Consider the following 21,965-nt stretch of genomic DNA (forward strand, 5'->3'; position numbering starts at 1 on the left):
TCATTATCAAATAGGTTTAATTGGTAAAAATGAATTTGAAATGGCATTTTCCGACGAAAACAAATGGGCATTTGCGCTATCTTATCCCCCATCTTCTTTCTTTAAATGATTCATTGCTTTTAAACCAGGACATGGTTCCAGTGATAGACAATCAAGACTCCATTCAGAGTCAAATTGCTCTTCCCGAATTTCCTTTGTTGTTTACATTAGATACCACAGATTTTTCTCAATATTTTCATAATGTAATAGAACGAAATAGATTGAAACAAAATAAGTTGGTATACTATAAAAAATAGTCATATTCACAATTAAACATCTGAGGGTACAAAATACCTGAAAACAATATTAGGTATCACAACACTATTTTTTCGAAGGTTCACGTCAAAACATGGCTGAGTGAAAATAATTCCCGAATTCCCCTTCGTTTTTAGGAGTTTTCCGCCAGAGACAGGGACTGTACTTTTTTATGAGATAAAAAACAACATGTAAAATGCCTGATTTTCCCACCTTTGTAAAAATACGAGGTCACTTGAATTTTTGATGCCAGTTGTTTAGGCAGGGGTGTGAAAGGGCTCGGACATGATTTTCAAGCACATGTGTAACTTTGATGTAAACAAACTCTCGTGCCTTTGTGGATGGCTGTGTGTTTTTTGCTACTAAATTGGTTAGGAACAATTGTTTTAAAAGTTGTAAAGAGGAATTTACCCAGAAGTTTGTTTTAAATTTGCTACCCGTATCTAAAGTTGTGTAATTTTGGTAAGAATATATAGTAAAAATTAATAGTGTTGTGCAACCTGAATTGTCAATGAAAAAAATCAACTAGGAAGCCTTGTACGCAGTATAGTATTAAAACCAGTTATATGTTGAATAAATCCCGGATTTTTGAAAAATTTAAAATACTACAATTTACCGCAAACAATTAGATATAAGCTAGAATATACAATATGTATGGCGTTTATGCACAAAGAGCGAAAAATTGATCGGAATAAAACTTCAATATGCATAAATGAAAGACATCAGATGGAATATTTCAACGTACGAATTATCTTTTATGGATCTAATCTCCCCCAAAATTATGAATGGACTCGCCCAAATCAGACGTCAGCAGTAAACAGCACTCGGCGTAGCACGATTAATTTGTAGACAGTATTTCGATGAACTGTCGATATTTTTATGACACAGGATGAGGAAGGGTGACGTTCGTCTCGCCGTGGGGATTACGGTGGTCGGGATAACTTCTTTGATTTTGTCTTTTGCATCTCTAGCAGAGAAGGATCAATCAGAGTCGCTATGGTCTCCAGGGGATGCTTTCTTGGAGGCTGGTCCATGGGAAACCAAGGGTAAGAAATTCTCTGACACTTTTTTCTAAAATTATCAAACTGAAATGATTTGCCACAACTTCATCACGTCATTTGTGATAAGCATCCCTAGCAGCATGTGTCCCCGACTTGATTTTTTTTTGTTCGGGGGGGGGGGAGGAGGGGGGATGGATTTTGGGGTGGGGTGGGGGGGTTCACTTAGAGATTCCTTTTGTTGGTGAAACAGAGATATAACGGATGGAACATAAAAGAAATACATCCAATATCCTACACAGGCATTTCTAAAATTAATTAATTTTTAATCAAACAACAGAAATTGGGCTGATTGAATTAGCTCTGCTCATGTGCTCAATTTTGAAAGATAGACATCACATTACAGTTGATATTAAATAAGCAAGACAGCTAGGTCATTTCCCCATTCTTACATCCTACAGTCTGTGTAAGCGCCGACTCTTACAAGACCTAACACTGTGTTAACAAAATGAACAATTCATCAGGAAATTCCTGTCTGTGTACAAGACTTTATTTCTGTAGAGGAAGTTGTAAACTAATCAGGAATTGCAAACTTTAAACCAGTTGATGCTAAAATATCAATATGAACTAGATTTGATTTTTTGTTGTGTTCTTTGCATGTTTTATGATGTATATTCATGATGCATACACTTTGACTGTACATAATTATTAATGACATGCAATTTAAAGATGTCAGATATATTCATATTTATTTAATAGGTTGCAAAATATTTTGAGTGAAAAAAAATTACATCAGTTCAACTGGTGCGATTATTAATTGAGGAGTTACATGAGCTATTGGCAAGCATTGTTAATTTCCTTTCTTTAGTCCAAAATCATATATGGTGAGTTAACCATGCATCGGACACATACCTTGGATAGGACAACTTTGGTTATAAATATACAAATAATAGTACATGGGATCATGTGCTGTTTTGTATATACCTGTATTAGAACTAATGAACTTTATCAATATTAAGAATTTGACAGTCCTATTGTCAAAGAAATAACAATATAGGCCTGTAAAATGACGTCAAATATGCTATCATTGAAAATTTAGTTATGAAGATTTTACACTAAAGCATTATTTGAATGTTGTGCATTTGATTGTGACTTAGTGCAAATGCACTCTCTGCGTAAAATAATTAGAAAGAAGTAAATTTTGAAACAAAATTTGATTAAAATAAGTCAAAGAAATTTGAACAATTAATGTCAAGGTCATTTTTGCTCCATCTGTTCATTTCACCATGGATCGGAGAGAACAATTTTCAGTGTGCACAGGATTTCTTATAATGATAAGGAGATTATGTGCCCATATTCCTTGTGATATACTTTAAATACGAAGTAAAATAAATATTAAAAAAAAGAATTGATACAACCACTAAAATTGCAAGTTTTACGGACACAGCCTAATTTTTAGTCCAAAGTTCTAGTAGGAGCTGGCACGATAAAGAACCCCTCATGATAAATATTCCTTTAAACAGAAACACTAGTCTAAATTCCAATATGTAGATTTGAGGATTTACAATAAATTGTTTCAAAAATCTAAATAGCAATTGAATGAATTTATTTTTCTGAACCTTTGTATTTTTGCATTAAAACCAGAAAATTTAGTTATTTTTAATCTCTTCTGATAGTACGTTGTCCGATACATGGTAAATATTGTCCGATCCATGGTGAAATAGTTCAACACTACATTAATTTGCTTTATTTTCTACATTTTTAACAAATTCACAATTATTTCTCCAATAATTCAGCAAGGGGAAAACCTATAACCTTTAAAACAAGTTTTATTACTAAAACCGATTTGGTTTGACTTTTCCGATCGCGTCGCGTTCAACTTTTTCAGCTACGTCATACATAAACAATACCCGCACCTTAACCACAGTTTTTTTATTGGTGGATTCAGCTTACCGCTGATTGGCTGCTGGTTAACTAAGACTAAATTATGCACGGACAGAACAACAACATATCAGAGAATGAAAAATTCACATGGGTACTCGTGACTGTCGAAATTGGGCTATTTTTCAAAAGTTTACACTTGTGATAAAACAATACATACGGTACATAACATATATAGCTGTAGCTCTGTGTATAAATTTTGGGTTAGAAAATATAAAGCTACAGTGCATACAATATATACATGTACAAAAAAACTTTACGGCAATTTGCAGCGTATAAAAATAACACTATTTTGTAAAAATATTTACATCATACCATACCACATTTTGTGCAAATAATCCATGTAAATAATTCTTCATTTAGTTTACTTCTGTTAATAATTGTAGCTTTACCCGCCCCAAACTTTCTCCTTTTAAACAACCTTTAACCGTACTCGGAAAGTGGATCAAGAACTGTATTTTTTTATGTATGTAAACAAACCAGTGTTCATGTATGGAGCGGGTGATCGGGGGTTCAGAGACAGGTAAAATAAAGAAATCTGCAGTAAATGGTTTGTGGATATTTTAGTATATATATTTACACCGAAAGTGATAGGGCAACAGAAGAGAAACGAATCGGACACTTGCCTAATGAAGACGCACATGTACAAACCTCCTTGCACTCTCCACTTCCGTCTCGTTCTTTCACACCATCGTTCAATACTTTTATTGACTGTCGATTTCCGATCGAAAGGTGTAGAAATCGAGGAATTCATACCTATCACTTTGACTGGCAAGTTAGTAGGTATTACATGTGCATTATACATTTACGGTATTTACATGAAATGAACGCTTAGCACATGCAACTTTTAAATATTATATTTTTTATAACGCCGTACTCTGGACCGTAGCTTGAGGCTATGGTTTAACGCCCGTTTACACACACACAGAGAGAGAGAGAGAGAGAGAGAGAGAGAGAGAGAGAGAGAGAGAGAGAGAGAGAGAGAGTTTAGCACAGAATTTAAACATACGGGATAGTCGATTTTCAATGAATAATATTGGGGGGAAATAAACTGTTCTGAGAAATCCTTCAGCTCTGGCATTGCATAAGCGTATACTGATAACTCGGCCTAAAAATAGGAGTTAACCAATCATATAGTTTTCACACCAGCGGCGTGTATAATTTATGCATGACGTAGCTGACAGAAATGATCGTGACGCTATAGGAAAAGTCAAACCAAATCGGTTTTGATAATATTTATATTTGGGCGATAGTTGATGCATGAACAAAGGGAAAAACCCAAAGGTGTCCGGTGCATGGTGAAATCACCCTATATGATTTATCCTAACCTCATGCATTTACAACCATCATAAAGCTCAGTGGGTGGAAACACTATGAAGTGGTAGATATTTTGTAAAATGTTTCTATTTTATCTTCTGGGACCATGAATCTCTTGATTGTTTATAAGTTTTCTATCATACCATGCATGAGGTTGACAATGTGCAGGTTGAGATTTCATTGTTTTCTGTTCCAATGCATCATACTATAACAAATTACCTAACCATCATGTATAGGTTTAGTCTGTTCTGATGAAAAGCAGATCTGTAGAATAAGTACTACTTGCAGTTTCCACGAATTTCCTTGGAACAGAGCTCTAGCTATGAGTCTAGTTCATCACAAAATCATTTTTAAAAAAAGCCTCGCTTAATTGATGGATTAAAATTTCCAAGAAAAATAGTACCTTTTTCATTGGTTATTTAATTTTTGACAAGAAATTAATTGATATCCCTTATACGTCCTATGATTTAAAACCATTACATATATAGTATTTATTCCTGCCATTCAGAATTCAATGACCATGAACTGTTTCTGACTGTTTTGACCAGAGCATCAGTGACTTTTAAATCAGACTTTAAAAGTTCACAAGTTCAAATAAAATTGTCAGTAATTTGAAGTTTCAGTGCAGTTGAAAATGTTACATTTGAGTTACAGGTGCATGACTTATACGTATTTTAATGTTAGTATACCCGGTAGTATAATGGCTGACTTTTTCAGTGAATGATATACTATTATAGATATTCCTGGTATTCATCCTTTTCAAATGTGGCTGTGATTGAGATTTTGTAATAATTAATTGTAATGAAATTTTTGTTGTTGATACATTGATTCTATATAAAGTATCAATATATCATTTAGAACTCAGTTTTGGGTGCAAATATAAGATGATTTATTATAAACATATTTAGATTTCAATCATAGTTAACTTTTGTTTTCATGAGCAACACAATATGGTCACAAACTATGTGGTAATAAAATTGCTGTTTGACACGAGGTTATGCAATTTCCAGGAAGAAGAAGGAATGAGTTTTGAAGTGCGTTATGAATTGAACAGTGTAACTTTTAACTGTTTTTCAATCATGTCTCAATCATTTTATCTGAGGTTGTTTGTGTGAGAGCTTCCTGTAATCTTTGCTTGTAAGATGTCCAGCCTGCAATTTATGTCTTGCTATATATTGATTTCACAACAAACTGCAGTCATAAACCTGAATATGTTAACATCTTAAGAGGATAATACCAAACGATGTAAAATTAATTAACAATTGTAACACATCACATTCTTCTTTTTCTCTCTTCTGAGAGTTTGAGTGAATTAATGCAATCAAATTTAATTTTTTCACTTTACAATTTCTTGATTCTTAAAGTACTTGGCAGGTCAGATTGCTCGAGATCTTTATCAAAGCTATATGCTTTAAATAAGGATTAAGGGATTAAGAAGGATTTGATCACATCGAAATTTTTCTGATTTATATAGGATTCAATTTTGTAAAGGTCACTTAATTTTAATCAGAATAACAGGATGTACAGCCAAGGCATGTAATTTAATTTTCAAGCTTCGATGTAAATATGTTGTGTTTGGTTCATTCTATTTCAAGAGTATTCAACAGACTGCACTTCTGTCATGTCTACAGAAACCTATCGTTTTCCATTTAATGATGTTACATTGATAACATGCACACACGGAACGCCTTCTGTCAGTTGTCACCAGAGATTTACATGCTACTAGGGTTACAGAAATATAAATATCTGAAAGGTCTGAAATAGAAATGTGCAATCTACATGTATTATCAGAATTACAAAAAAAACACCCAGGTAGATGTTCTGGTTTTAGTTATAATGTAGTATACACGATGGCATAAGGTTTAATAAATTAATATAGTCTACATGTAACAAGTCAACTTAATTATTACATCAGTCACCAAATTATGCAGAAAAGGTTTTTAAGTGTTTGACATTAAGATCACCTTGAATGTTGAGCAAATTACCATGAACCATACCTTATATGGTATTCATCACCTTGAACCATACCTTATATGGTATTCATCATCTTGAACCATACCTTATATGGTATTCATCACCTTGAACCAATACCCTTGATTCTATATATATGGCATTTTTCATACATCATTTTGTATCAGCTTTTTTGCTGATAAAATACATTTGGATATGAATCTCACTTAAAATGATAGAGGATACTGTTTTATATACAATATATGTACAAGTACTGTTGCATGTTAAATTGGAGAAGTATATTGAAGTTGGATATTAAATCAAGAAACTTGGTGTTCCATCAGATAAAATGATCAAGAGCAGTTTAAGTTTTGTGAATAAAATTGTTATTTCCATCATAGTTTAAATGATTGCTTGGTTGATGGACCTTGTAGAAAGAAATTGATGTATATCAGGTGTATACAGGTAGAGATCACACATGAATGGTACAATAACACACCATCACTTACCTGATCTGTAAAGTTAACCTATAGATCTACTGAGAAATGTGATACATTTTGTACAATTGTGTGTGGGTGCTGTCAGAAAAGAGTCATCATATGTTGAAAAATTAATTGTTCTAATGATGTAGACATCCATTGAGAGAGAGAGAGAGAGAGAGAGAGAGAGAGAGAGAGAGAGAGAGAATTGGATTATGTATATTTATGGAGAAAAACTTGATACAGATACATGTACTTAGTATTAATTGAGGGGAGATTGCTCTATGGAAAATCTAGTAGATACATGTAGTCTATTTATGCTAGTGACTTTGTCAAAATGACAGTTAGAGTCACTTTAAAAAAGTATTTCAATCATTTCATATTATCTCAAGATGTTGAAAACCATAATCTAATCATGCAGTTTTTGTTCATTTACAGTTGGTGCTCGGAAATTGAACTCCCTTGTCAACTGTACTCCACGAGCCATCAAACAATTTCCGCGAGACCTCTTCACGCAGAAACAGAGGGCAGATGGCGCTGTTCTCTTCCACATCTTGGTGTCAGCGTACATGTTTGCAGCATTTGCATACATATGTGAAGACTACTTTGTTCCATCTCTGGAAATTATGAGTGATGGTAAAAGAAAAATGAAAGAAATAATAAATATCTCATTTTTTCATTCTTTTTTTCTTACAATCAAGAAGTGCTTTAAATATCTTATTTCAAAATTGAATTTTTATTTTATTTTTATCAGCAGTATGTGATCTCAAAAAGTGCAATTTTAAAACATGTAAAACTACTTTAAACAAAGTCTTAACGCATGGACTGATAAAAATGAACTTTTGATTTAAAAAATTAAAAATGCCCTTTAAGGTACCCCTCCCCCTTCACACTCCCTCCTTTCTCCTGGGGCTACACATTGTCTTGCAGAACAGACATGTTAATTGTTGAATGGCACATATTCATCAATTTTAACTAGCAGTGTAATCAATAAAAATTATCTTGCAGTAATCAATTAACTCCTTTGCTTAAAATAAGTATATTTACGAAAAACATCACTTAGTCTAGGACATTCACCATCTCCTTTCATTACAAGCAATATAATTTATCAACATTCCGTACTGAGAGCCCAATCACCCCTTATAATCAAATTCATTGAGCAATTATTTCAGAAGGTAGATGATGTCTTAAGGTGAAGACTTACACCAAAACATGTTCCTAGAGTGAAATTTTGTTTTAGGTTGGGGAAGGAGTCAATGTTAATTCTAAAATTTCGGGGGAGGGGGGGGGGGGGGCAGACCCAGTTGACACCTCCTTTCCCATACACCCTGCCTCTTTTAGAATATGCATGACCCCTAACAAATTGAATGTACTTGATGTACCATCATGTAACTCCACAAATGATAAAATAGAAAACACAGCCAATTAAGGTTTATTTCTATCTGACGTTTGCTGTCTTTTGGAATGATAGAATATACATGTAGCAGCTGTGCTGTAGGAGCTCATTCTATTGCAGTAATTCAGTCTGTTTTTTGGTGGTTTATACATGTATTTGCTTCAGTTAGATGCTCGTTAATCACAAGAACAATTAATCTTCATGATCTATTCATCAAAAACAGGCTTTATTCATCCACATGTATCTCCTATATAATATGGCATAATATTCAGTAGCATTATTTTACAGTACAAGCAATCAATTTTAAAACAATCTACCAGTAATTAAAATGAGATGTTCTGAACCCACTACCGCTTCTCAAACATTTAAGAAGTGGTAGCAGATTCAGAACATCTCATTTTAATTAGATTGAATTTGAAAATGAATTAAACAGTTTAAGAAAAAAGAAAATGATTGTGTGATTTGCATTATTATGCCCACTCCCTTGAAAAAAAAGTTTACTGCGGATGTACATCTTTAATGCATAGAACATTTAATTAACGTGGGAATATTTAAGATCTTTACATAAGAATCCCCTAATCTGGATAGTGTATCTGTTTAAAGTATTGATTTTTCATGTAATTCACACAATTCAGGTACATACATCATTTTATATCATGTATATATGTGTAACATATTTGATACGCTACATTTATTCAAGATGAAATTTTCAAGAAATTGTATTAATATGATTATCTTCCTTCCTCCTAAATAAAACATCCATTTAATTAAATGTAGATAGATTACCAGAATTAATTAAGTGCCTGTTGTATAGTTTTTTAAGAACAAAACATTGACTTAGGGTTTTTGTATATTAAAATGTGTTTGTGTGCCATTTTTTCATTATTTAGGTTTTTTATTTTGGGGGGTAGTAAGCAGAAATCTGAGGAATAGTTGTTGGTGATTTTGATATTTTTATTTTTTTGTAATAATTAAGATGGCCAATTTAGCCAAGCTTAGTGACCATGCATTTTAAAAAACTTCTGTACTGTAATGTGACATCTTCTGGTTTGCAGCTTTTCACATCCAGCCAGATGTTGCGGGAGCCACGTTAATGGCAGCAGGAAGTTCCGCGCCAGAGTTAGCCACAGCTGTCATCGCAGTGTTCATAGCAGAGGTATTCCTGAATTATATTTATGATTTAAATAAACACCATTGAAAACAAATTGTGCATTGAAAGGTTCCATTAAAAAAAAACTTTCTTACATAAAAACTGAGATGATTAGCTGAAATCAATTATTAAAAAATCTTCCTATTTCATATGAAACACTAAACATAATACACATATGAAAAAAACATGTCATTGATTAGTTTAAGAAGTTAGCGTTCTTTCCCAGAGTTTTCTAAATCCAAAATTTCTTGTATGGTAAAAAAAATCAAAACTTTAGAGTAGTTAATCGTGCATCCGTGTATTTAATACCCACGCGTATTGTATGATTATTGAAAGCACGTATGTAACCACCTGGCCAGCATAAAGAACCATTTTTACAGTCATTTATTAAAATATTGACCCCCTCCCCCATGTTACCGGCAAACAAGGATAGTAACAAACACATGTCAACAGTCTTAATAATTAATATTCCCCTGAATGGTGGGAACAAATTGTCACGATCAGTGTGTACAGGCAGATGGAGGGATCATGTATAATAGCTACCTGTATACTTATACAGGAATAGCTACCTGTTCATATATGAAGGCTCAAGTTACGAAACAATAGGTGAACAATTGGAGGCGGTTGTTTGAGAGTAGCATATGGATAAATGATCTATTCAAAAGTATCAACTAAGTATATATATGCATTTTTCAAGGAGAATTTTAATGAAAAAAAATATATGGCATAATACTTCTTGCACCAGCCAGTGTAAATGTATGTCTGACTCAGTTTTGGGGTATAAACAATGTGTATTCTTTGACATGGTCTGTATTTGTCTGCCAGGGCCCAACTTTACTCACTAGTCAGCTATAAAAAGGGTGGTACATGTGATCTAAGGGTAATACATTTACATTATCACCCAGACCAACAGTAGAATGCCAGGGACAAGCAGTTTGTGATAGGCTATAAATAGAAACATGTTCTATGAATTTATTATGTACATTTTGTAAATGTTAAATATGATTGAAACTAGGAGGAATATAGAAATTAATGTACTAGTACTAGGAACTAATTTTTTTTTATTTGCAAAAGGTAATCATATTATGATAAAGATTCATCTGAGACAGTAAAAATTTGCATATTTTTTTTAATTTTAAACTGCTGATGAAATCGAGTCTGATGAAGTTTGATGTATCATTTTAATTCTCAGTAAAATTTCTGTTTTAGGATGACATTGGGTTAGGAGCAGTGGTTGGCTCAGCTGTGTATAACGTGATGTTTGTCATCAGTGTCTGTGCTCTGGGTGCTGGCATGGTAAGTCTCTTTGTGGTCTTTGTCACTAGTTTCTGTGCACTGTGTGTTATGTGTCATCAGTTTTTGTGTTCTTTGAAAGACTCAAAATGTATTGATTTTTTTTTTTCCACTTTGTGTCTATATGCACTCCTTCATCACATAGTAAGTTGTTTTGTGAATAATAATTAATAGGGAGAAAAATTAATTTTTGTTAAGTTCTGTAAGCATTTATCAATCTCATTGTCATACAGTAAGGCTATTGAATCCATGCTGTGATACATTACTGGTACCGCATTTAGGTATTTTATAACTCCCTCTACATTTTTCAATACTTTAGATTGTTGAATATTTCTGTAGATGCATTGGAGATACGCATGTTGATTCTGATGGTTTTCGGACTTCACACTTGTCAATCCATAATTTATTACTCAAAGCAACTGGCTCACTTTGCTTTTAATTTCTACCCTCCAGAATAATATTTTTGTTGTTGTTAGAAACTATTTGGTCAGCTCGGATAAAAAATTTTGTTTTAATAAAGATATTTTTGATTGTAGATATATTTTTATTTTTTTAAGCTGCAAGCTGATGTGTCCTGGCTAAGCTCTACTAAGAAATTATTAAAGTAAACAATTGTTGCTTATAGATATCACTATAATGTGGCTTATTTCGCACATTTTTACATATTAGTAGTACACTGCACAGGTACAATTCTAACAATTAAGTGGATGTGGAAAATAACATGTAAATTAAAATATTGATTCAATTTCTCATGTAGAATAACTCATTTCATAGATATTTGACAGATGATACAGTTTCAGTAATGAAGTAACAGGAAATCGGTTCCCAAGCAGAGCAGATTTAAAACTTAAACAGAAATGATCTATTGTGGTTTTGGGGTCTTATTCATTTACCCATTTACCCTTAAAATCTAAATTAAAAAAAACTTTCCTGTTTTCTTCATTTTAATCAATCTCTTTTTTTTCTCGTCTTTTTGCTCTCTGGGACAATTTACTTTCATAATTTTGTGTAGATAAAATTATATTTTGCATGATGATAGCGTTTTAAAGTTAAAGTGACTGAAAAATGACTGAACTTCTTATTTTGCAAATCATTATATGGATAGCAGAAGAATATGTCTCTCAATCTCCATTCTTCCTTTAAAGTCAGCCGAATTATGGGTTTATCTGCAAAGTAATTTGGCCAGATTTATAATGGTATTTAATGAAAAATCAAATGATTTACTAGTTTTTCTCAGAACTAATATGGCTAAAAGTAATGTTATCAAATCCAATAGCAGCTGATTCTTGTATCATTCTTGCATTAAATAAATGGAAATGTTGATACACAATGGCCTTCTCCTAACTGGTTTTGACAGGTTGTGAACCTTCACTGGTGGCCGTTGTTCCGAGACTGTGCGTTCTACGCGCTGAGTGTGGGAGCTCTGGCCGTGGTCATCCTTGACGAGAATGTGTATTGGTAAGATATCAAAAAATCAAAGGACTGAAAGTCATGACAGACACTGATATTGGTATTATTATAGATCATGCTATGTCTTACTGACCCAAACTCTAATTTCTATACTTCAGTGAATTTATAACCCAAAGACAGCTTTTTTGATATGAAAATAACAAGACAGACTAGTGGCATGCTGTTTTGATAGTAATTAAATGTAATAAACACCTACATCCAAATTCCCTTGAGCCCAGGGGCCTTACCTGTTTTCTAGGGAACTTCTCTTAGAAGTTACAGAATCAAATTTTGAATGAAATTCTGTTTAAATTAAATGTACATTTAATTGATTTTATATGACTAACCGATTTTTGTTCTGACTAAGTAACCATTTAAAAGATTAGAAATTGTCACCCTTAATAAAATTATATTAAAAGTTTGGCATTTGCAGTTTTATTTGCTCGAGATTTGATACAAAAGTTTTTGGTTAAAATAAGGAATTTACAGTATTCCTTAGAAATTTTTTGAGTTTCAGTAACGGAAATTGAACTTGCTTTTTTCAAAGAATTTTACAAATATACGCAGGAGAGATTCAGAAATTTTGGCCACTTTTTCCATGTCAGCAGATTTCTTCGAGGTGTTTATTGTTTAAATGAATTCCCAAATATCAGTCTGAACTGGTTCTTGTTTTATATTGTCTTGAGTATATGTTACAACCAGTATAATCATTAGCTTTATCTGTCTAGTTGCACTCATATAACAATTAAACTTTTTAACATCAAAATTTGAGCTAATAATGTATATTATATAAATAGTGCCTGTTTGGGAGGGTAACAGTTGAAATTGACACCCCGAGAAAACCATTGTCAACCGACGCGATGCGGAGGTTGACAATGGTTTTCGAGGGGTGTCAATTTCAACTGTTATCCTCCCAAACAGGCACTATTTATTTTGTTATACTGAATGTCTTTTTTTAAAATTTTTAAGAACATTTTACTGCTTTTATATAGGAATAACGTGAATTCTACAGCGAATCGTACGCGCATAATTTTCGCGCATGTAACATTTTTTAATGTTACCCGTTGCCAAGTGCGTTGCTAACGCTGAGGGTAATAGTAAATATTATTAACTGCGTCTTAACCAATCAGATTTCAGTATTTAACATGAAAGTATAACAAAAAGGATATGCTGCCTTGACATTCTTAACATATATTCTGATATCATATACTCCTGATAGAAGAAACATACTTTTTTCTCCACAGTTATGAAGCTACTAGGAGACATGTCTATTAATTAAATGAATATTGATTTTAACAGTCAACAGATGACTGGAGAAAACTTTATTAGCAAAAGGAAATTGTTTCTTCCTATGAACTATTCATTATCTTCTATGTCTAGTTTACCACCTTTGGTCTTTAAAGAATTTATGAAAAGGAGCCCTTTGTAACATCTGTATTTCATTTTTTACAATATATGTCATAATTATATGTGTAACTCTTAGAAAATGGTAATGAAAGTTGGTACCTTTTTTGTCAATTTGAAAGTATTTATTTAGTGGTACATACATGTACTAGATTGCTTTTTAAAAAAAAACACCTTATTACTTGATATTTGGATGTAGAAAGAAAATGGCCTACATCATTGGTCAAAATCAGATGAGTAAGTAAATATGTGACAAATCTGTTCAGTTTTAGTGATTTAATCCCCAGCTGTGTATCTGTACACAGTTTTTTTTTTAGCTGCTGTAAATATTGTAATGCTCAAGAAGCTTTGATAGTTGATGGACCACATCAACATTTGATGCTAAGAGGTTTATAGCCAACAGATAAAAGTTTGAAGCTAACAATGGGAGAAGTAAATCACACACGCTTCAGTCTCAGCTGCCTCAGGCCGACAGTGTGTTTGCTGTTTGTTTGTTTAGGGTTTAAAAAAATTATTTTCCAACTTGCTTAAACCAGTTGCTATGTTCATTGTGAGTCTATGAGATGTTTATGAAAACAGATTCTAAGGATAGTTATTTATGTCCAAATGCCTATTACGCAATAGAATTTTTTATTTTGAGTGGTAGGTAATTCATAGACATGAAATGATTTAAGTTACAGTGTCACATTCAAATTGATGAAAAGATATTCTTGATTCTTTTTATTGTTTACACAAACTGATAAATGTTTTACAGGACATGCCTAATGATGCACAGGAATATTAAGTTGTTTACATAAAATACAGGACAGTTTACATGAAATGCTTAATAGCTTACACAAGTCACAAAATGGTTAATATGTTCATGGTTTCCAACAACTTGTAAAAGCATGTTTCATATAGAGGGACTTAACTTGAAATTGCTAATTAAAATAGATTGTTATGAAAATGCTATACTGATCACATAAAATATGAACCATACCACAAGACATGAGAAAGCAAGCACTTTTAGTACTTTGATTTCCTTTTACTAGGTATGAAGCTCTAGGCCTGCTCTTGCTATATCTGGGTTACATAGTCCTGATGTACTTTAACTCTAACCTAGAGCAGTGGATTGTCCCAAAGTTCAAACACTGCTGTAAACCGCACCACAGGCCCAACAAACGTGACCCAGAGACAGTGGTTCTATATGAGAAGCTGAGGACCTCAGGGGACCTCAATGGGAAGGTGTCCAAGATAGAGAATGGAGGGGGTCAGTACAGAAGGTCTCATACTTGAACGAATTGGAGGATTCCATAAATAAATCAAGGAGATAAATATTGTAAACCAACTTTTATTCAGGACGACTTTATTTCGCGATTTACTTCAGATAAACTGGTTTGTGACCAAGCCTTCCCCTGACCAGTTTTGATATAACAAACATACGACTACGAATGGTTCGCGGCGAGAAATATTCGTAATGACTATGTCCTCGAGAACCTTGCGAAATTTTCTCGTACGCGATTAAAAGTTGGTTTACAGTAAATAAAATTAATTATACCCCGAGAAACGAGGAGGATCAGTGTTCTTTGTAATGAAAACATACTACAGTGTATAATATAATTACAAAATTTGAAAAATAAAGTAAGATGAAAGCTACCTGAAGTTGTAAAAAAATCACAGAGGAATGGTTGGGAAGGAAGATTGAATGTTTGGATAAGATTTAGCAATGTGTTGATTCAGGAATTGTATCCAATGTAATAAAACTGTTCTATTAAAAGAAAATTGGTCAGGAATGGTTTTTTTTTGAGTTTTTTTTATAAGGGAAATACATGTGACTCTCTTTTTTATGTCTTTAATGGAAAGCAAGAGAGTTTTAACTGTACATTTGAGTTACTTTGAAATTCATAATTGCAGATAAATTTGACAGAGTACAGATTTCGTCCCCGGACTCTGATTACAACTCGGACGATGATTCCACTGAGAACGAGGCAATGTACAAGGAGACAGGTAAGTTTTAGTTAGAGCACTGTGTATTATTCTGAGATTGATGTAATTGCTTATGCAGACATTTGTCTTTTATTTCACTGTCATTCAATACTTTTACATGTATGATAACATAAAAAGACATTCAATACTTTTACATGTTTGATAAAATAAAAAGAAATAATTCAGAAAAAATTCTTGAATTAACCTGTGAATGTGTTAACTTCTCATAATATGTTTTAAGAATGTCAACACTAATAAGCCTGCAAATTTAACTGAAAACAAAATTTTCCAATTGTATATATCACATGATTGTGTAACATGTAATTGATTTGAGAATTTTCACATGAATAACTTCTATGTGGACATTTGTTTGATTCTCTTTAGGCCCGCCCTCAATGGAGGAGCCCCATTCTGTGTTTGAGATGCCGTCCAGTGCTGTAGGACGCTGTGTATTCGTGGTGTCTATTCCCATCAAGGTCCTCCTGTACCTGACGGTGCCCGACTGTCGCCGCGCGCGGTGGAGAAAGTGGGTCATCGTGACCTTTATCCTGTCCCTAGTCTGGCTCTCTCTCTTCTCCTACCTCATGGTGTGGATGATCACCATTATAGGTAAGGACCTCTCTCTCCTGTCTGTCTGTCTGTCTCTCTCTCACTGCATGTCTTGCCTCTTGTCTCTCTCTCTCTTCCCTCTGTCTTTTTCTTCTCTACTCTCTCTCTCTCTTTGTCTGTCTGTTTCTCTCTCTCACAGTCTATCTGCTCTCATTTCTCTCTTGTCTTTCTCTTGTCTCTCTCTCTCTCTCTCTCTCTCTCTCTCTCTCTCTCTCTCTCTCTCTCTCTCTCTCTCTCTGAAATACCAGCAATCCTGTAAGTTGTTGATTTACTGGTATTTAAACATATACTTTGTTTGTGACCTGGTTTTGGAGTGTTGATTTATTCTCATCACTTACTCTCTTAGTAGCATGCTGATTTTTTTTTTTTGCACTTAATTGAATCTTCAAATTAACATCAGATAATAATCTAAAATTTTGAAAGATTGATTGTGTTGTAATTTATAGGCTACACATTACATATACCCGACACAATAATGGCCCTGACCTTTGTTGCCTTTGGGGTCAGTCTACCAGATGTGATATCCAGTCTCATAGTCGTCAGAGAAGGTAACGACCAGATATCTACGGTCAGATATCTACAAGATATATTACTGTATGCACAACTTAGTAACTGGAAATGTCAAAGTACTGGTAGTTGCATCACTGAATTTTGTTCATTTTAATTTGCCTGAATAGAACTTTGTGTTTACTTAATCTTCAGTCTGAAGACAAGGATAAGGCTATTACAAGTAGTTAACAAGGAAAATTTATTAGATATGAAAACTTAAAAAAACCCAAGATGAAATAGAATTAAATATGTAAAAGAAGAAATGAATTTGCATCTCTCTTCATAATTAATATACATACAATTATTTGCCTGCAGTTCAGTGCATATCACTCTTAAAAATTATATGTTTACATGTTTTACTTTGGTAATTAAAATGTTTTCTATTAGACATCATATTAAAATGATCTAGCTTATGTGAATTGGGCCTGTTGTCAAGAAGTGTTTCTGATTTCACCAACAGGTCTCGGTGATATGGCGGTGTCCAATGCAGTGGGGAGCAATGTGTTTGACATCCTGATCTGTCTGGGCCTTCCCTGGCTCCTCAAGTGTGGCCTCGGGGGCTTCAAAGTACCTGTACAGGTGTACAGTGAAGGTGAGGGTTAGTGGTGTTGGTGAGAGGTAGTTTGTAGCTTTGCTGAACGTTGTGAATAAATGTATACATATCAATGTCTCAGATTTCCTGTTTCATAGGAAGATATCGATAATTAGATTTTTTTGGGTGAAATTTTTTTTTGTAGAGTTTATTGTTTTATGTGAAGCTATATTTAGAATTAAAGTAGGTCAGCTTTTTCTAAACATGTTAGAAGTCTCTATAATTTTCAGTAGCTGTTATACTTTAACGGAAACATATGTCAAGTGTCCTTAGAAAATATTACATACAGCTATCTTCCTTTATACGTTTGAATGTAAAGCCCAAAGCCTTTACCAAGTAATACATGTTTATGTACATGTACATATATACTGTAGAACACTCTACTTTGAAAAAAAAATGCTCTTAAAGTAGTCCGAGTATCGCACTGTGTCATAATACGGATTTTACAATAATGGTTCGACTTTTACAAAGCGTTTTTGATACCTGGTATTGATTTTGCTCTACATCGCTGTTGTAAACAATGGCAATAATAAGCAATTAGAACGGTAATATATGTATTCTATGAGAGATAGAAATGATTAATGTTGAGAAACTCAATTCTGTTAAAGTAAAATGAAAAACGAAGTTTCTGATTTAACCAGGATGTCAGGTATGCTCATATCTTCTTTGTTTTGACCCCCCTCCCCCCCGAATTTTTATTTTTCTTTTACTAAAACCGGTTTAAATTTAGAGGCAGAAGCTATTTCGAATTTTATCAATCGTCAATTAATTAATGTTTAAATGATACCTAACATTGTTGACAGATCTAGGCAGAAAACTGTAGCAAAATGTGATTTTTATGGATTTTTTCGTCAAGGTCTACTTGGTTTAGAGCTTATAGCGTGAAAAGTAATCCGTCAACATATAATTTATTTGACCAAATCTTTTTTCTAAGATGTCAATCTATAGAATAAACACCATGAATTTAAATTTGAGTCCATAAAATAGTAAAAATATTACTAAACGCGATACTAGCATTGCATTTTTTGTATTCTATTTTGATACATCAGGTCCATAAAGCGTACTTACTTACAAAAATTTGCGCAAAATTATTGATGAGATATGGCTTAAATAAATATTTATACTCTATTTTGTATGTCCAGTTCTAATTTTCTCAAAATTGGTAATTATTTTTAGGAAAAACGGACGTCTGGCAAATTTCATAATTGTCAATAATTTTCGCAAGGGGGTACACCCGTCTGAGAGGTGATAACAAACAAACTAGCATGTAAACATACATATTTTCTTTTGTATGTGTATTGCTAGAATGTATATTTATCATTTAAAGCTAAGCTTTTAATGATTGAGCCCATTAAGTGCCGAGTATAGGACTACCTTAACCTCTAACTGATATGCTTTCATTTAGCCAGTTTCATTACATTGACCTTTGTTTTAACTTTATCCCTATGTTTATGTTTCCGGTTTAAATTTTTAGGTCTTTTATATTCCACTTTAACCTTGTTGATCTATTTTTGGTTTTTTAGGTCTTTTATATTCCACTCTAATGTTGTTATTGACCTATTTCTGGTTTTTCAGGTCTTTTATATTCCATTTTTACCTTGTTGACCTATTTCTGGTTTTTCAGGTCTTTTGTATTCCACTCTAACGTTGTTGTTGACCGTCGTCTTTTTGCTCGCCTCCACCCACGTGAACGGATGGAGACTGACCAAGCGTTACGGCATCGCCCTGATGATTGTTTACGTCATTTTTAACGTTCTCGCGTCCCTATATGAGCTCAATGTGTTTGGTTACGTGCATCCAAATGAATGTCCCAGAAGCGATTAACGAAAAAAATGTTATATTTTAATGTGAAGTTTTCTTTCTTTCTCAAAACAGAAAATCAAGACAAGTTACTGTGATCTGAATTGTTTACACATATTTACCTTTTTTTTTTTTAAATGAGAGTTACTGTAGCTTTATATATCCTAGTTTACATACGAAAACATACCAATGATTTATTTTTGAAATTGTTTAAGAGAGGTGATTTTAGATTTATGTGGAGTTTTTGTTTTTGTTTTTGACTTACCAAAAGTTATATTTTTAAATCAAGGGTCATCTGATGTATATTTATATTTTGATGTGTTTTATATATATGAAATCTCGACTATTTTGGTCCAAAATATATATTATATTTTTATATTACTTTGTTCAAGTTATATTAAAGTTATTTGCAATACTGAAAAATATGCTGGGGAAGCAAAAAATTTGTACATATTTTTCTGTAAAGATATTCCAGTTTATGATGAAAGAGGGGACCAACAGTGGGGTGTCTATGATTTGCCCCAAAAACTTAAACTCAATATAGAAACATTTAGAAATCATTAGAGCTTTTGAATTATACAAAACGAAATTTGTTGCTGTGTGAAGTGTGTCTCCATAATAAATATTGGGGTATATGTTTTAAATCCTTGACTCATAGAAAAGTCCATAATTTATATATTTTTTCTGACTGAACTCTGTTCTAAGACCATACAGCAATTTTTGACTTCCAGCAAAATTCTTATAATTCATAATTCATCAAAATTAATATTTGCCATGTTTGTGCTTGGAATTTGTAATAAGTAACATTTCTTAAAGACAATTTTTACTGAAATTTCAATCTTAAATATGATTCGGTGATAAAATCTTCAATAATTTTTTCCATAAGTTTACAGCTGCATGCTTTGTAAGCCATCTAGGGGCCTGGTGTAATTTCATCAAAGTTTATTTTTGTGAATAAAGTTTTCAGAATCGATTCCTCATGTATGTCCCTGTGATTAAAGATCAGGGACATTTCTATGTTATGCAACTCTATTCTTGAGCAGTAATGTCAAGGTCAGAAGTTAATGTTAGTGAGGGGTCAAGGTCAATGATAGAATTCAAATTTGTGTTCCATGGGACTTGATCACTGTGGAGAAATGTGGTTTTACCAATGCATCTTGTTTTTGTTTTTCAATTTTGTAAAATGTCCAATTTCAGAGGGTTTTGTTGTTGTTGATTTTTTTTCTTTATCATTTCATTATTTATGTAATGTTTTATTGAGTTGTTGATATCTATGGTAAAAAATGTTGAATATATATCTATATATGATATATTTTTGATTATGATATAATAACTGTTATGTATGGCACAATTAAATGATGCGTGAATACTGTGATCACTTGAAAGATATTTTAAACGAAAATATTTTTTCATTTACATATTGCATGTCATATAAAATATTTGTGTTCATTTTGCCTTTACATGTATTGTTATATTTTCCAATTTTTTCTGGAAAAAAGTAAATCCCACTTATATGTTAAGTAATATATAAAACTAAGTTGCAAAATTGTATTGGCTGGATATGATATTTTTTCTTTCCAAAGGAAAAAAGTTATGGATTCGGAAATATGTTTTTTTTCCCTTCAAAATATACATGTAGACACCTACATGTAAATGTGATACACATCTGATGAAATAGAAATTGTCAATATAAAGTCTTTTTATTCTACCCCAAGCAATCAAAGTTTTTTTAAAAGGGGGGGGGGGGGGGGAAATCAACAGGAATTATCTTGTCTGTCTGTCTGTCTCTCTGTCAGTCTCTGAAATTGTGTCCAATCCAAATCTCTCTTATAGAGAAAAATTGGAAGTTTGAAAGTTCTTGCTTCACACAAAAGATTGCTTATGATGTGGGTGTATCTCATGACTTTTACCCAAGGTCATTTGGCAAGTTCAATGTCACTGGAAGGAAAAGTGCATATTTCATGTCCTGTCTGTATCTTTTTTTTTATTGAGAAACGTTTGAAGTTCCTACTTCATACAAAGATTTCCTATGGCCCGAGGATGTGAATGATTTTAACCCAAGGTCATTTGTGCAAGTTCAAGGTCACTGGAAGGAAAATATGCATATTTTTGTCTGCTCTATTCCTTTCTTATGGAGAAACACTGGAAGATACTACTATACATAAAGAGTGCTCATGATCTGAGGATTTGTCAAGAAATTGACCCATGGTTATTGGGGCAAGTTCAAGGTCAATGTAAAAAATTTGCATGATTCCTCACTAGGCAAGAGCTTGTAATGGAAAAAGATGAGAAGTGAAACTTCGATCATTTGTGCAAGTTCAAGGTCATTCCAATAGAGAAATGCTGGAGTTATTTTATTTTGCTAGCAGGGGGTGTCATTGGAGAGCTTGTTAACAGTACCTCGAGTTTCTTTTTGAGATGTGCATCTCATCAAGATTATCTCAATTTAGTACTTGTTAATGTTCATTAGTCACAAATTCTCAGAGAGAGAGGAGAGAGAAATGCTAGATAATTTGGCTTGAAGAATTTGATCGAAGTTGTATAAGAAAAAGACCCTCTTATGGCATTTAACGATGTTCATGTATACACGTACATTATATATGCATGTAATGGTTATAGGTTATAGGGTCAAGAGAAATTTATATTGTCATGGTTTTGTCCTATTCTGTTTGAGAGTTACTTCTCTTTGACCCGGCCCGGCGCAGTATGTTCGTGGCGGTACTGTAGAGCTCGACAGGTCGGGGTCTTCAGTCAATCGCCAACTTTCATGGAAAAATGT

At 33.1% G+C, this 21,965-nt stretch overlaps 1 protein-coding gene across 1 annotated transcript; it reads left to right on the forward strand.

The window, feature by feature from the left end:
• The first annotated feature begins 1,070 nt into the window (after nt 1-1,070).
• Nucleotides 1,071-20,874, forward strand: LOC128179929 (probable sodium/potassium/calcium exchanger CG1090). Its single transcript, XM_052847615.1, has 11 exons — nt 1,071-1,340; nt 7,418-7,615; nt 9,431-9,531; nt 10,735-10,821; nt 12,176-12,276; nt 14,703-14,920; nt 15,565-15,657; nt 16,021-16,245; nt 16,692-16,793; nt 17,255-17,386; nt 19,011-20,874. The coding sequence occupies exons 1-11, from the start codon at nt 1,184-1,186 to the stop codon at nt 19,208-19,210; spliced, it is 1,614 nt and encodes a 537-aa protein (XP_052703575.1). The 5' UTR covers nt 1,071-1,183; the 3' UTR covers nt 19,211-20,874.
• Nucleotides 20,875-21,965: the final 1,091 nt, after the last annotated feature.

The sequence above is a fragment of the Crassostrea angulata genome, chromosome 4 (genome assembly GCF_025612915.1).
Source record: "Crassostrea angulata isolate pt1a10 chromosome 4, ASM2561291v2, whole genome shotgun sequence".
Classification (NCBI taxonomy): domain Eukaryota; kingdom Metazoa; phylum Mollusca; class Bivalvia; order Ostreida; family Ostreidae; genus Magallana; species Magallana angulata.